This window comes from Sylvia atricapilla, chromosome Z (assembly GCF_009819655.1).
Source record: "Sylvia atricapilla isolate bSylAtr1 chromosome Z, bSylAtr1.pri, whole genome shotgun sequence".
Lineage (NCBI taxonomy): Eukaryota > Metazoa > Chordata > Aves > Passeriformes > Sylviidae > Sylvia > Sylvia atricapilla.
The window spans coordinates 53,775,017-53,791,592 of NC_089174.1; the positions used below are offsets into that span (position 1 = coordinate 53,775,017).

Below are 16,576 nucleotides of genomic sequence, written 5' to 3' on the forward strand. Positions count from 1 at the left end.
TGATTGAATATGGAATAGTTTTAATGTTGCATTAATAAAGTAATCAATAAAGCTCTCAATTTACAGAAGCTGATTTTATGTAGATTTTATACATATATTCAGTCTACAAACATGTTGCCAGCCTTAATTTAAACAGACTAGCTCTAAAATACCACAAGGCCACAGTTTGCTCCCGACAACCTTTTAAAATAAACCACTTGGTTTTTAATCATTCAGAGGCAAAAAAATACATTTTTAAATTTAAATTTAAAATCAGTTTTAAAATCTTAAATTTAAAAAAAAATTAAAAATACATTTTTAAATTTAAGACTATATATACATACATATATACACACACGAACATACATTTATATATAAGACATAGATATATATGTGTGTGTGTGTGTGTATATATATATGTATATATATAAATATATATATATATAGCACTTGGGCAATGCTCTAGCATCCAAAAAGCAGTGGTGATTTATTACAGGGGGGAAAAAAACCTAAACAGCTTTCCTTTTCTTTTTTTGTTTTTGTTGGTTTTGTTTGTTTGTGAGGGGTGTTTGTTTGTTTTTTCTTTTAATTTGATGGATTTAGGACAATTTAATTTCAGTAGTACACGATTTATGTAAAATTTAGCAATCTTATCAAGACACACAAAGACAAACACTGTATGAAAACACATAGCTGTAACGGAAATGCTTTTAGAGCACACAGACAAGCATTAAAAACTATTAAGTGTATGCAAAATATGAAGGCAAAATAGTACTTTTTTTTTTTTAATACCTTAGTTACAAAATTTTAGTAATTAGCAAGTTCAAAAAGTTGTCCATAGACTTTAGATATACTCTTGAGTGAAAGGATCTGCTAACCAATGATGTACCCCATATAAAACCACTATTCTACTGTGGTTATTACTAATAGTTGCTGCCTTTTAGATAGAAGAACGCAATTTGTTTGTCCTTTGAGATACTTGAAATGAAAGAAATATTGCAGATGCACAAACTATTAAACACAATCTAAGTAAAAAAAAAGTATTATGCGGTAGACCAGGACAAAATTAAAACTCCACAGGTGATGCCTCACCAATGCTATACAGCAGTTCTCAGCCTCTAAGAGCAAGACATAGATAGTTCCATATACCAGTACACACTACAAACAAGTCAACAGGCTATGTAGCAAAAAAATAATTTATTGTAATACATAGGCACTAGCGAAGCAAAAAGTTTAATTTAAATAAAAACATACTAAAGCCTCTAAAATATGATAGCTTCTTGAAGACAAAATAATAAAAAAGAAAATCAAGTTTCACAGACATGAAAAAATATGACAGCTGAATATCAAAACTTCAAAGTAAAATTGAGGGGGTTTTTTTAGGTTTTGTTTGGGTTGTTTTGAGGTTTTTTTTTAGTTTTTATAAACTGAGACAATGTGCATCTAATTTGTTAATCATTGCTTCACAGAGGCATAAGCTGCCATAACTAACCATCAGCAACCTAGAGAGCTGGAAAAAGAAGCTTGAACTTTTTTGTAATTTATAAACATTGCCAAAAAATTTGCAGTGCTCCATCTTTTTCATTAAATATTCCATCTGTCTTCACTGAACAGAAAGAATAAACTATGGTAACTTCAGAACTTCAGTACACAAACCAAGCAATTAGTCCGACACAGTTTTGCTGAAAGGTGCAATTGGTCAAACCCCTCAAATAAGACTCTCCTAATCAGTAAGACATATGTGATATTAAGCCTTACTGCTATAGATCAAGGATTACTACATTGTCTCCAACAGTTACAGGTGCTCTTGCTGTGTTAAGACTCCATACATAGACCGAGCTTTACAAAGGTGCTATAAATGCCTTGACTAACTGAAGGAAAATTACTCCAGAGATGAAACTAAATAAAGATGTCATTTCAGAAAACAAGCATGGAAACTAAAATGTCCACGACGCAAAAAGCTCCAGCAGAAGCCTACAAAATATGGTTAATGTATATGAGTGCCTAGGAATGGAATTGCAGGTAGGCAAATACCTCGAGGATGTTTCACACCTACCGTATGAATGCACCTGTAAAAAACCCTGAGCCACTGTGCTTGGTTTTGCTGATGCTGCAGACACCTGGCATGTACATTCGAAAACGAGTCAGCAGTGGTCACTGCACAGGCATCTGTTCATGGTCTGTGTCTGACAGACCTTTGTTGCTGTATTCTTGTAGGTGCCTCACTAAGAGGACCTCAGGAGAGCACATTCAAACAGAACACTTAAGTGCCTTCAGAACTGGCACGTCAATTTAATTTTACAGACCACTGCTTACCTCGTCTAGCTGGGCACCGCTTCTGCACACATCTAAGACAGCATCTAGTCCTGGTTCTTTAAGGCTAAAAATAACAAATATTCCAGACCTACAGATGCCAGCGCCAAGAACAAATGGGATGTCCCTGCCGTTCGCGGAGAGGCCACTCACCCCTATAAGTACTAAAACCCTTGCACCGCCGTCAAAACCCTTGGCGTTTATGCACGGTTTATTTCCGGACTATGGAAAACGCCCGTAAGCCAGTTCAGTTTCGCATTCCTAGCGCCAGGTCAGGTTCCCGCCTCCAATCTGCCTGCCCACCAATTCCCAAACTTTCCGCGAGCACTAGAGACACCGCAGCCAGCCAGCCAAGGTCCGTCCCCAGCTGGGAGGCAGCACGCGCGGCTCCATATGGAAACACAAAACAGGAGCGGCCGTTCATGTGCCTCCCGCACTTCGCCCGGTTTCTCCTGCCCTCATTGCCCTCATTCTGCAGCTCCTCCCGCTCCGCTCCGCTCCGCGCCGCCGCCCCCCGCTGCCGCACCCGGCTGCTCCGCGGACACTCCCCCCCCCCCGAGCCAGCCCGCTCGCCCGCCCGCCTCCGCGGCTATTTTTAAGCGGCTGGGCAGGTGGAGCGGCGGCAGGGCTGTCGGGTGCGCAGGCGGCCCGGCCCGGCAGCACCCAGGGGCCGCCCCCCCGGCCTCCTCCCTTGCGCGGGCGGCAGGGCGAGCCCGGCCGGGCAGGAAGGCACGCGGCGGCAGGAGGGCAGGCAGGTGGCTCCCGCGCGGCGCGCCAGGCCCGTACCTCCCCAGATGCCCAGCTTCAGCTGGGAGCTGTCCAGATTCACCACGTAGTCGCCAAGGAAACGGTTCAGGACGTCCACGACCAGGGACTCAAACACCATCCTGGCCCCCGGCCGACGCCGCCCGGCCGCAGCAGCAGCAGCACCAGCACCAGCTCCGCCGCCCGCCGGTCCACCCCGCCCCGCGGCTCGAGGGCCGGCCCGGCCCCGCCCTCCGCTCCCGGCGGCGGGCGCGGCCAGGAAGGGGCGCGGCTTACCCGGGCTACGGCAGCCGCTGCGGGCTGCTCGCTCCGCCTGCCTCGGCGCTTTCCGGCCTAGGGGCGCTCCGCACTCGCGGTGGCTGCCCGCTCTTCTGAAGGTACGAGTTATCGCAGAATGGGTCAGGTTAGAAGGGACCACAGGGGGTCATCTAGTCCAACCTTCCTGCTCAAGCAGGGTCGTTCCGGAGCAAATTGCCCAAGATTGTTCATGAATATCGCCAGTGAGGGAGACAACAACCTCTCTGGGCAGCCTGTACCAGTGTTCTGTCACGGCACGCTGAAGAAGCTGTTCCTCATGTTCAGGTGGAGCTTCCCGTCCGTCCGTTTCTGCCCGCTGACTCTTGAGCCTGGGTCCGCCTTCTTGACACCCTCCCTTCAGAATGGACCTTCGTAAGGTCCCCCCTCAGTCAGCTCTTCTCGAGGCTGAGCAGGCCCAACTCCCGCAACCTTCCCTCAAAATGTTAGCGTAGTAAACCAAAGAACTGGAAATGCTGAGATGACAATTTTTCCAAACAATGCAAACTAACTTCAGAGGAACGTAAGCCTCAATAAGACAGTGCAATTCTTGTCTTCTGTTATCACTCTTCAGTACCACTCCTTCCCCTTCTTTGTATTACTGTAGAACATCATCCCTGATAAAAACGTACTTCTTTATTATCAAGATACTTCTTTCATAAATATAATCACGGAATGATTATATGCGGTGCTTTATTGAGGAGCTCTGGGAGTGGGGGTACAGACCCAAATCCAACTCCTACAAGGACTCAAAAAGGATACAGTCTTATACCCTTTCGTTATACAACTCTCTGTTAATCATTAAGCCTTCCATTGTTTTATTGTATACACCCAAGTATGAATTTTGGTAAATGTCTTCCCTTGTGATTCTCATGATTCTGGTTTAAGGTAATAATCACATTCAGCTACCAACAATCGTTACAATTATATAATCTGTCATATGATGATTAGGTACAGTTTCACCTAACCTGGTAAAGAATAGCTTTATTTCTAAGATATATATAGGCTTAAGTACAAATCATCCTAATCCTCCCTCTCCCCTGATTACCCAGGCAAAGTTATAATTGATTTGGTTAAAACAATAGCATGAAAGCAACATCTGGTCACAGTGGAGCTGAGATTCTATTCCCAGCTTTGCAGCCACAGAAATCATTAACCCTATACTATCAAAAAGAGAGTACTCCAATACCTTAATCATCTTTTTGCTCTCCACTGAACCCAGTAGTTTGTCCAAGGGATTTAAATGTGGCATAGCCATAAAGGTTTTTGAAATTTTTCTCCCCCCTGGCTACAAATTACTGCCTCTCTTGAGCTGTTCAAAAATTATTGAGCTATTACTGGCATAATGGCTAAAATGATTTGAATTTATCTCTCCAAAGAGCTTGACTCATGGGCTGTTTTCTGGCTTGAGTGTCAGCTGACTCATATGGAAATAACTGGGCCATGTTCACCCTGAGTGGCTGTGCTGAGGACGCCCACAGTCACAAGTTTTTTTAAGGAAACTTCCCGGTCTGACCATTCGCAAGACTGCCTGACAGTCACACTCCCCATGCCAGAGACTCACACTGCTAAGACCAAAGGCCCTTCACAGCAGGCAGCTTCAGTGAGTCGCTGAAGTGAGCAACTGGATTTCCTACACACCTCACGTTCTGCCAATGTTGCTGAACCTTTGTATTTAATATTAAAAAAATATTGTGGGAAAAGGAATGAGAAAACTGCCAGATATTATATTCCTTTTCATTCCTTTTAACAGAAATAAAAGCATACTGCCTACTGCTTCTGACCTTTCCTTTCATTATGGGATTTATAAACCTGCTTACCACAACCTGCCATACCAGCAATGACTTGCATCCACCCAATATGCAGAATAAAATATTTATGAAAGAAGTATCTTGATAATAAAAAAGTACGTTTTTATCAAGGATGATGTTCTACATTAATACAAGGAAGGGGAAAGAGTGGAACTGAAGAGTGATAACAGACTGTCTTATTGAGACTTAGGTTCCTCTGAAGTTACTTTGCATTGTTTGGAAAAATTGCCATCTCAGCATTTCCAGTTCTTTGGCTTAGCATCTTATTTCTATTGAAAAACGTCACTAATAATAAAAAAAAAAATTAAAAGAAACCCCTACAACAGCATTAGAAAGAAAATAATTGGACCAATACAACCAAAATGTGATCAGCAGCTCGTACACACCAGATGTAACTGTGTCCGTGCACTAATACACATACATAAAATATCTATGCAGCTGGTGTTCTATTAATTTCTTGCACAAAGCCAGATATATTTCTAATAAGCTATCTCTAAAGAAAAGTGTGAACACAAGGCTTTGCTTAGTGACTCAATCACATATCTTCCTATTTAGTTGTGGAAAAGCTAGATGTTGAATCTACTCCGGTGCATTTACTATTCCAAAGTTTGGCTTTGGAACTATGTGCTTTCAGGATTATCTTCTACCAGTTGTTTTCCAAAATAACTTTACTTCATAAGTCTACAGCTTCTTAGGATGTGGGAAAAAATTTCTTTGTTTTGTTCAAATATTCTGGAGAAGGCATTCTGAAGTCATAGGAGCAGGAGTGTCCTAGGTCAAGTACTATTTGTTTTGATCAAATTGATACAACTTTTATTTTGTTATTGCAAAGAAAATTTTATGGTATGATGGATTTTTTGAATTTACAAAGTGTGTGTGAATCTTCCACAGCAGCCAGCTAGGCTGGAAGCTTTCCACCTGAGAAAAACTGCTTCCTGCTGATGAACTGCTAGGCCTTGGTTAGGTGACCACTGACAAGCATGTGTTCCCTGCTAGTGACTCTTAGCTACTTAGAAATCCATAACATTTGCAGACTCATCAAGGCGCAGGGCTCCATCTTTTTCCCCTTCATTCCTCTTCATGTCCCACAGCTCACTAGCACTAGCAAGAGCAGTGTAACTTCAAGCCAAGGCTGGATCAATATCTGAGAAATAAGGAACAGAGTGCATCAAACAGTGGACAATCTCTGGGGCATCCGTCCAGTCCCATGAACCAAAGTTTGTCCCTGGCATATCCACAAAGTATGGGAACTCTGTCTACATAAATGACAATCAGAGCCACCTGGACAGCAGTTTTTCCACTTGAACTCCTGTTCAGTATATTCCTGCAGTCTCCGTTGAAATCAATTTGTAATCACTCTGCTTTTCCCATTTGTGTAACCAAAACTTCTGAAGTGCTTAATGGTACTTGACACCTGTAACAAAGCTGTTTAATGTGTGGCTGGATATTAGCAACCAAGTTTATGGGTTCACTGCTCATAGAATTTCTGCAGGCTGAGCCTGAAGGCCACAGACTTCTCTGTGACAATGAGGGATTCCATGTCAGCTTTCTGCGGCCCTCCGTGTGAAGTCTGCTAAGACTTCTACTAAAGTGACTCAGGACCTCACAGGTCTGCCAGGATGGAAGGTTATCTTCAGGGGAAGTGTTGTCCTCTGCTTCAGGACAATCACAAGCATCCTTCTCAGGCACATATTAGAATTCAGGAAAGTAGATCTGCTCATTTAAAAAAAACAATCCAGTGTAAAAGGTATTTCTTCTTGGTTTTACTATCCTCAAAACTTCTAATTTCCAGTGTCTAATGAAGTTACATAATTTTAGGCATGATTCTATGCATATTCATAAATATGAGTGTTCTTATCCTTGTTTCATCCATGTTGCAGATAGTGCTTTCAAAATGGTTTTAATTCAAAGAAGCATGAAGTGCAGTGAATAGAGCAGGATGAACTGTGAACCTCCTTGGTGTGTCCCCAAAAATCAAAAAGCCTAATCTTACAGGGCTTTCAAAATTTTTGAACTATTTCTTGGAGAATTTTAGAATATAACTGCAGTAGAACCACACACTACAGAGGTACCTTATTTCTAAATCTTTCAGAGTCACCTGATTTTGAATCTCCTTCAGAATCAGCTGAATCATGGTGGAATGTTTGCTCTACTTGCACAAACTTTTCCTCAAGACAAGGTGAAACGTTTAAGTTATACAATCCTCCAGTTACACATGCAGCAATGTAGTTACTGCTGAAATGTGTAGTAATCTTACTAAGTCAGTCGTACTGAGTGTGAATGCTTAAAGATTTTGAAACCTAAAGACGAAACCAGAATTTTTTGCCTGCTCATGCTATTCAACAAAAACTCCAAGATCTTATTATCAATAAAACACTTCAGCTAAATTTTAAAGCCAGTTCTAGCAGTTCAAGGAACAAACTAGAGAGTAAAAAGTAATTATCTCACTGTCATCATCAAAGGAGTGCATTCAGGAGTTTGGTAAAATATAAGCTTTAGAAGTCCAGTAGCCTTGGTAACACTATCACTGAGAAAATCCTGATCTTCAAGTTTTGTTCAAAATGGTAGTCTCATATGGCAGTAGACAAAACATGTATCTCTAAGCAATCTCGAATTGTTTAAAAAACATATGAAGTACCATATTTAACATTACAAATACTGTATTAATACTTTGTTCAAATATATATGATTGACATCAGATATCTGAATTTGCATTTCATTTTACCTTTGGTAAATCACTCATAAGCACTGAAAAGCAGTGTGACATAGAAAATCGGAATTGAAATACTTTGTTAGTATATGCAAAGTAATACACATGTGTCTTACCATCTGGAAATAGCATTGCAGAATAAATTTAAATCTGACACTGAGCATATTTTGTTACATGTCCTTGCTTTTTCATTTACTCATCAAAGTATGTCAGGCAACACAAGGCATTATAAATTAAGCCCTGATTTCAATCAAAACAAATTTACTCTCACAAATTATTGTTAAAAATTTATCTTGATAACGGACACCATCTACCCTTTGAGCAGATATGAAGTACAATAGATTATTTACATTTCTAATAGATATAGTTCTGCTTTATTTTGAGCAAAGATGTTAGGATGAAACCCATCAACTGATCCCAGAAGTTACAATGGAGTCTTCCCTTACTTCTTCTCATTCTAACTCACGTTTATACTATTTGTTTACATTTTGGTGGAGCTTGAATGGCTATAACATACAATACATAACTCAGTGAGCGGTGGCTGTGCCTTGGCAGCAGATATCTCACTATAGTACCAGACATAACCTTGGGATGAGGACATGCATCAGTCCAAGGAGAGTGATTTCACTACAGCTGCTGATTCAACAGCAGGACATGTTTCTTTATCTCACTTGGTTTTCAGCTGCTGGGCAGCTTATCAGCTAGAAAGTACCATCAAGTTCCTCCCTCCTCTGCAAGGGTGTCAACAGACCCTGGTCATGGTGTCCCACTCCACCCTTCTTTTAGTTCCCCGGAGACTGTACTGTGTGTGGGAGGTCAGATATGCTGGCCACATTCCATCCAGAGAATAGCAAACTCTATTTTCCCCTGTGCTTTCCAAAATAATCTTTTTAGCCCATCATCTTCCCACACAAGCGGTATTCGTGAATTTTGCAGTTTATCTATCCTTCTCAGAGTAGGCCTATATCCATGGTTTATGAGTGATGGAAGGAGAGATGTTTTTGTTTGAGGGAATTATGTAGAAGTGTTGTAAATTAAGAGCCTACAAAAAAGGACAAAAAAAATCTGAAGGGAGACTGAGACAATATGGAGAGGTCTTACAGACATATAGTTGGTTTGTTGTTGGTTTTTTTAATGAATATAAGAAAAGCTGATGTACAATGCCAAACCTATGGATTATGGTTTCAGACAGACAAAAACTTTTGACACTTCTTTAATAATAGCAGTATTTTTTTCATCAAGTTTAAAGGATTTACAGATCCTCATCTTTTTATTTTTTTATTATAACACAGCTTTGTGTACTCAACCCCAGTGTACATTCCCCCTGTGCTACACAGACAAATACCCACAACGTGCTGCTTATCCTGCTCAACATGTGGAACTTTGCCTCTGTTCATACGTGATATGTAGTTATTGAACATCTTATTTGTGTTTTAATTAAATGCTAAGCACTGGTCTTCAATGAAGCCTGCACTTCTATACTGCATTCCCACTTCTGTTGTGCTACTGAGCCTTAGTCAGGTGATACCGTTGAGCTATTGCAGCTGCACACTACTAATGCTCAATGCTGGTAGTAGCACTCGTAGTCAAATAGTATGCTAGATTTAACCTGTAAGGCTCTTGAGTCTGCTATATGCATGTTTCGATGGGGGAAAATAGGAAGGGAGGCAGGAGAGAAGGTAAGTGTGTGGTGTCAGATCTGAAGGTCAGCATATTTCTAAATATTTTTTCATCTGTTTCAAGGTTTAGCCCTGGCTTCCCGGATGGCAACTAAGCACCACCCATCTGTTCACTCACTACCCTGCAGCAGGAAGGAGAGAATCACAAGTGAGAAAACTCATGAGCTGAGATAAAGACAGCTTAATAGGTAAAGCACAAACCATGCACACAAACAAACCAAAACAAGGAATTCATTCATCTCTACATGGGCAGGCAGGTGTTGAGCCACCTCCAGGAAGGCAGAGCTCCATCACATGTAACAGTGACATGGGAAAAAAATGGTATCACTCTGAAAGTCCCCCCTTCTTCCTTCTTGCCCAACAGCATATGGACTGGAACATCACTTTGGTCAGCTGAGTTCAGTTGTCCTGGCAGTGTCCTCTCCCAGCTCTTTGTGCAACCCCAGCCCACTCACTGGTGGGATGCTGTGAGGAGCAGAAAAGGTCTTGACCCTGTGTAAGTCCTGCTTGGCAGTAAAGAAAACATCCCTGAGTTAGCAACAATGTTTCCAGCACAAATCCAAAATATAATCCTGCACTAGTTAATGTGAAGAAAATTCTATCTCAGCCAAAACCGGCATACCTAACCAGAAATATGACTCTTTATCATGAAATATGTATTGCTGGGATTGTTTTGCAGAAAAGAGTGAGAGAGTGGCAAAGCTCAAATGCTATTGAGAAGTCTTAACCATAATAGAGACTCTGGATATTGAAGTTGGCGTTTGGTTTTTTACTCATAAAATTGCAGGAGTCAGAGCAAATGAGCAATTTTGCTGGCTGTGTGAAGGACACTTTGAGTGGGAGAGCTCTCCCTGTTAAGTGACGGAGGGTGCCACCATCTGGTGGCTGTATGCAGTAGTGTTGGATTGATTAGCTTAAGCATTTTATGATAGTTTGTATTCAACAAATAGTTACAGTTAATAATAATAATTTTAAATTATTTTATTTTCCTTTTTAAATGAGGTGCACATGGAAAATGTGAATTCTCACAACACAAAGGTAGTTGCGTTTGGAGTTAGCCTTCAGTAGTTGCAGTGGAATTGGTGTTTGAAAAGCACACTTGGCAGCACAGCAATCTAGCATTTGGATGGGTGCCATCACTATGGAATTGGATAAAGACTGTGTGATTTTCCCATGTTGTTTATTCTTAGGTACCACATGTAAAAGAGAAGACAGAACTTACTGCAAAGACATTCTTGCATGTTTATCCATGTCTACAGGATAAGTAACACAATGTAGATACTGAAAATAGTTTCTAGAAGTCCTAGAGACTAATGCCACATTTGTATCACCTTTGGAAAATTCATTGATATTTTAGTCTTTGGAGAGTCCTTCAAGACAAGCCCTGCAAAACAGTTCTTCAAAGTAATATCTGAATGTGAACCATGACTACTCCTGCTGAAATGTATTGTCAGCTTAGACCTCTCTGCTCAGTCCAGAGGGACTGGAGCTACCATTGCTATATGCCTTGCATCCTGATCTTTCTGCGCTTGGAGAGTGCTTGTACTGCATGGCTCAAATGGCAAATCTAAATCCTGTAGTTCCTCTGTGTGAGGTTTTTCATAGAAAACAGGTGTATGGGCACCTGTACTCCCATGGTCTTTCAGAGACGCCTCGACAGATTAGAGGGCTGGGCAATCACCAGCTGTATGAAGTTCAGCAAGGGAAAGCACAGGATTCTGCATCTGGGATGGGGCAATCTGGGACATACAGAGAGACTGGAGAATGAGACAGCAGCCCTGCAGAAAGAGACATGGAGGTACTGTTTGACAGAAAGTTGAACATGAGCCAGCAGTGCCCTGGCAGCAAAAAAAAAACAGCCCTGTCCTGGGGTGCATCAGGCCCAGCATCACCAGCCGGGCAAGGGTGGGGATTGTCCTGCTCTGCTCTGAGCTGGGGCAGCCTCACCTCAGCCTCTGTACAGTTTTGGACACTGAAATATAACACAGAACTATTAGAGAGCATCTGAAGAAGGACCTCAAAGATGGTGAAGGACCTTGAGGGGAAGCCATATGGGGGTTGGCTGAGGTCACTTGGTCTGTTCAGCCTGGAGAAGAGGAGACAGAGGACAGACCTCACTGCAGTCTGCAACTTCCCCATGAGGGGAAGAGGAGAGGCAGACACTGATCTCTTCTCTCTGGTGACCAGTGACAGGACTCAAGGAAATGGCATGAACCTGAATCAGGGGAGGGGTGTAGGTTGGATATTAGAAAAAGGTTCTTCACCCAGAGGGTGCTTGAGCATTGGAACAGCTTCCCAGGGAAGTCGTCACAGCACTAAGACTCCCTAAGAAGTGTTTGTACAATGTTCTCAGGCACATGGTGTGATTTTTGGGGTGTCCTGCATAGGGTCAGGCGTTGGACTTGATGATCCTGATGGGTGCCTTCCAGCCCAGCATATTTTATAAATCGGTGATTGTCTGATTCTGAGTCAGCTGGCCTAGAACCTCTTTCATAATGTTGTCGCCCAGGTTTTTTATTAATCTTCTGGCCCAGATTGTACTATCTGTGTGATGCTTCCAGATTTCTGGCAAGTTGAGGTCTACCATAAGGACAAGGGCAGTTGACTTGGCAGGGTCCTTTAGTTCCTCAAAGAATAATTTTTCAGCATTATCGTCCTGGCTGAGAGGTCTGTAGCAGACTCCCACAATGACATCCATGTTATTTGTTAATCACTTGATTCTTACCCAGTGTCTCTCAGCTGCGCCACTGCCAACTGTAAACTTCATACATTCTATTATTGTCGTTACATAAAATGCTACCTCACAGCCTCTTCTGTCCTGCCTGTAGCAGGCAATAGGACACTCCTATCCCACCATAGAAGTGGGATAATAACCATAATAACCATCCAATAGGACACTCCTATCCCACCACAGAAGTAATTTATTGCAAGTACTTTTTATTTTCAAACTGAACAGGGTACATTTGAAGTCATCACCATGCTAAAAAAAATTACATGCTCATAAATTGTGGTATGTTACCATGCATGCATTTTGGATTACCAAACCATTAATTTGGTTGTATGTGCACATTAATTAATCTATTTTCCTAGAAATAAAGGTTCTAGTCCATTTGCAGGTCTAGCTTATTTATAATTAGTGGCAAGCTCTTATGTCATTGTTTTGTACTCTCATGTCTTGTGTTGTTTTGAACCTCAGAATTTAGGGCCTTGTCTCCCATTTCATGCCCATGGCCAAATCTAGTTGATTTGGGCCTTGAAAGCTGCTTTAGAATTTTTCAGATTTCCCCTTCCACTTTTCCTAATACTGCATTAAGGTTGACCTTCACTGTCCAAAAGCACACTGTGCTTTGAGTGTCAAAAGGGCGTAAGCCCAAAATGTGTTTTACTTTGTTTTGGTGGTTTTGTTGCTAAATCTAGTTTTTATACAAATTTAGATTGCCAATTCATACAATACATTAGAAAGACTATACATATGTATCGTAAATGGCATTATATAGTAAAGCATATCTGTCACTGAAAACTTACCAAATACATTATTTTTAACATCTATGCAACATAATTGCATTATCAATATTCCTAATTCTTTCATTGTTGTCAAAACCTCATGTACGTTTTTTGTAGAATTGGACCTGTGAGATATGAACGTTTTTATAACATTGGAAAGTAGATTAGTGGAGTTTAATTTTGTGTTTGTCTTAAACATGTATTTGAGTTTGGAGAGAAGTACTTTTTGTGGATTTTTAGCAAACCAGAAGATGGCAGCAAGTGTTGATTAGAATTTTGTGCCACTAAACCTCTTCACACCTTCAGAGCAAATCAATGTCCTTTGTAATGCAAACATTTGCTTTGAATGTGATGTGTAACAGAAAAGAGCTCATTTACATTTGTATCAGTACCATTATTCTTGCACAGGGAAGTAAGAGGGCTAATCCATTTCAAACAGATTTATCCATTAGAAAAGACTAGTGCTGTGAGGGGCTGTCAGTGTTCATATGCCAAAGAAATTATGTGATGATCTGTTGAATGCTTAAATACAAATCCACATGTATAGTGACATTTTTCTCTTCGTATTGTCGTCTCTGGAGCTTTTTGCAGCATGCGTTTTCAAGATAAATGCTGTTCCTGACTAGGCATATCAATGGTTGAGAGTATTAATGGTGATGGAAGATAACCTTTATGTTGATTTCAGGGTAGTGAGAACGAGGCTAATGCTTCCAGGGATCTTTCTGGGAACACTTAAAACAGAGGTCTAATTCTTCTCAGTGTATCAGCCTGTTTCTAGTTTAGCAGAGTAGATTGGATTGAACCAGCAGATAAAGATGCAGGAGGTTTAATGTTTTCTGGATTTTGAGTAACATTGCTGTATGTAATGTTAGCTTGTGGAAAGGTAGGAAGAAACACAAATTATACTCTCTGCACAATTTAATTAGCAACAGCAACTTTTTAAAAAGAATAATTTTAAATCCTTTCTGGAAATTATCTGCTGAACACACATCAAGGCTAGCTTTGAGTAGATATCTCAACAGATCTTGGTCAAGTTCAGGAGAGAAAAATGCTCCTGACTTAGTACAAATTACCATGGGTCAAAGAGGAGCCAAGAGAAAAATACTATGAACATCACACATCATTAAATAGTAGTTGTCCCATATAAGTATCCTTCAAAGTCTTTAAATTTAATTGCAGTGTAATTATTTTGATGTAAGGTGTAAGTATCATGAAAAGTGACCTGGAAGCCTCTAACAGTTTGAAAAGCCTGCTGCCTGTCTTGTCTCATCTGGGCCTTCACAAGTCTGAAGAATCTTAATCTATGTATTTTCTCCTCAGACAAACCATCCCATAACTTTGATTATGCCCACTATCTTAATTTTGGTTTTCCACTTTACCTGTTCAAGATACAGGTGAGCCATGAGCAAATAGTGGTGTACTGATGTTTATTCAGTGACTTAGTGATGTTGTCTGATACTATTTTCCTATTAAATCGTGATATTTGACTTACTTTTCTGTATCTGCTGGTAGTTCAACGGGCATACAGTGAGGGAAGGAGATGAAAGCAAAATACAGCAGTTGAACTGATAACCATACATTTTTGTACATTGCAACATCATGTTCAGGAATTAATTTCACTTCTAAATAGAACAGTTGTGAAACCTTTTGTTATTTTTCTGTTGTCTAATGGGTAGACTAGTGGGGGAAAATTTGGACAAAACTTGTGAACTCCAAGGTAAACTAAGTGACCATACCAAAATTATAGGAATAAAAAGAAAAAAGACCTTATTTGTTGGATAGGTGTCTGTAAGAAAGATTCTGTGTTAAAGTATTCAGGGGAATGTTGGTAAGAATTGTTGAAGGATCTGAATGCCATCTAGCTGGTAGAAAAATGGATTTTAAAAATAGTGGTTTGAAAAGTATAAGTATTCAAATGTCTTAAATGATAGTATCACCCATCAATATTATAAGATTGAAGAAGAATAAGGATTGTTATACCTATCTGGTATAAAAGATGGGTCATGCTGAAAATTATGTACGATTTATTTCCAAAATTAAATTCAGTAGAGGAAGTACCACAGACTTTTTAGTTGATCCTTCAAAACCTTTCTGTTTTAGAGACAAGTTATCTGATTTAGACATAAAGTCTTTTTTTTTCTGTTAGTTAATTGATTTGATCAATTGAGTCAATTGGTTTGATTCTCTGGCTCACTGTGTCATTGGTGAAACTTCTCTTGCTTCCTAATATGATAATGCTGTACAAATGATTCTAAAATAAACCCATTAACCCCAATAAACACACAGATATAAGAATATGTTCTTTAATAACACATACTGTGACCAGCACTCTTCTTGACAACATGGACAGGAGGATCAAGTCACCCTCAGGAAGTTTATTTGTTAGTCACTGTGCAGTGTGGTTGACAAACTGGAGGGAAGGAATGCTACTCAGAGCGACTGCAACAGGCTTCAGAGGTGGGCCCATACAAATCTCATGAAGTTCAACAAAGTAGTTAGTGCAATCCCAAGCACAAGTACAGTCTGAGTGAGAAATGGATAGAGGGAAGCCCTGAGAAAAAAGACTTGGGGGTGTTTGTGGACTAAAAGTTCATTGTATGCAAATTGTGTTCTGGGGTACATGAAAGGCAGCATGGCCAGTAGGATGAGGAGGGGGAGTCTGTCCCTCTGCTCTGGTGAGACCCCACCTGCAGTACTGTATCCAGCTCTCTGGTCTACAGCTCGAGAAAGACATGGATCTGCTGGAATAAGTCCCGTGGAGAACCCATTAAATTGATCACAGGGCTGGAACACCTCTCCCATGACCACAGGCTGCGAGCTGGGGTTGTTTAGTCTGGAAAAGAGAAGACTCCAGGGAGAGTTTATAGCAGTCTAAAAGTACCTAAAGAGGGCCTGCAAGAAAGTGGGAGAGGGATTCTTCAGAAGGGCATGTAATAGTAGGACAAGAGGAAATGGCTTTGAGCTGAAGGAGGTTTATGTTAGACAGTGGAAGAAGTTCTATACTTTGAGGGTGATGAGGCACTGGAAAAGGTTGTACAGAATTGCCCAGTCCCTGGCAGTGTTCAAGGCCAGATTGGGTGGGGCTCTGGTGAAAAGGGTCAATTTCTTTGAACCATGCTTCTTGTTGAGTTCACAAAATCCATTCATTTACTTGCAATATTTTCTAGTGCTGTTCAGTCAACAGGTGGAACAAGAGATAGGTAAACAAGAATGAGTGTCACGTAGTGTCGAGATTCCTAGTTCATAATGTTGATAACTGTTTGTGATTACATTTGTCTCTTTACAGCTGATATAGTTTCTGGTCTCCCTCTTTACAAATCTTTAAAATAAGAACATGTATTACTCAACAAATACTACATCTACACTAGCACTGTTGTATTTGCTTCTGAGCAACTACAAAACTGCAGAAATGAAACAAGTTAGATCTTAATTTTGAAGGCATATTTTTTTCTACTAAGAAATAAACCCTAACTCACATAATGAATTCAAATCAGTTGAAACATGAGAACATCTCAATTGAT

At 40.6% G+C, this 16,576-nt stretch overlaps 1 protein-coding gene across 1 annotated transcript in view; it reads right to left on the reverse strand.

Annotated features, from left to right (window-relative positions):
* The window catches only part of VPS13A (vacuolar protein sorting 13 homolog A), a 106,785-nt gene extending 103,545 nt beyond the window's left edge, over positions 1 to 3,240 (reverse strand). Inside the window, exon 1 of the mRNA XM_066339086.1 lies at positions 3,079 to 3,240. Within this exon, the coding sequence (XP_066195183.1) occupies positions 3,079 to 3,178 (100 nt within the window). The 5' untranslated portion in view covers positions 3,179 to 3,240. The remainder of the gene's footprint in view (positions 1 to 3,078) is intronic.
* Positions 3,241 to 16,576: the final 13,336 nt, after the last annotated feature.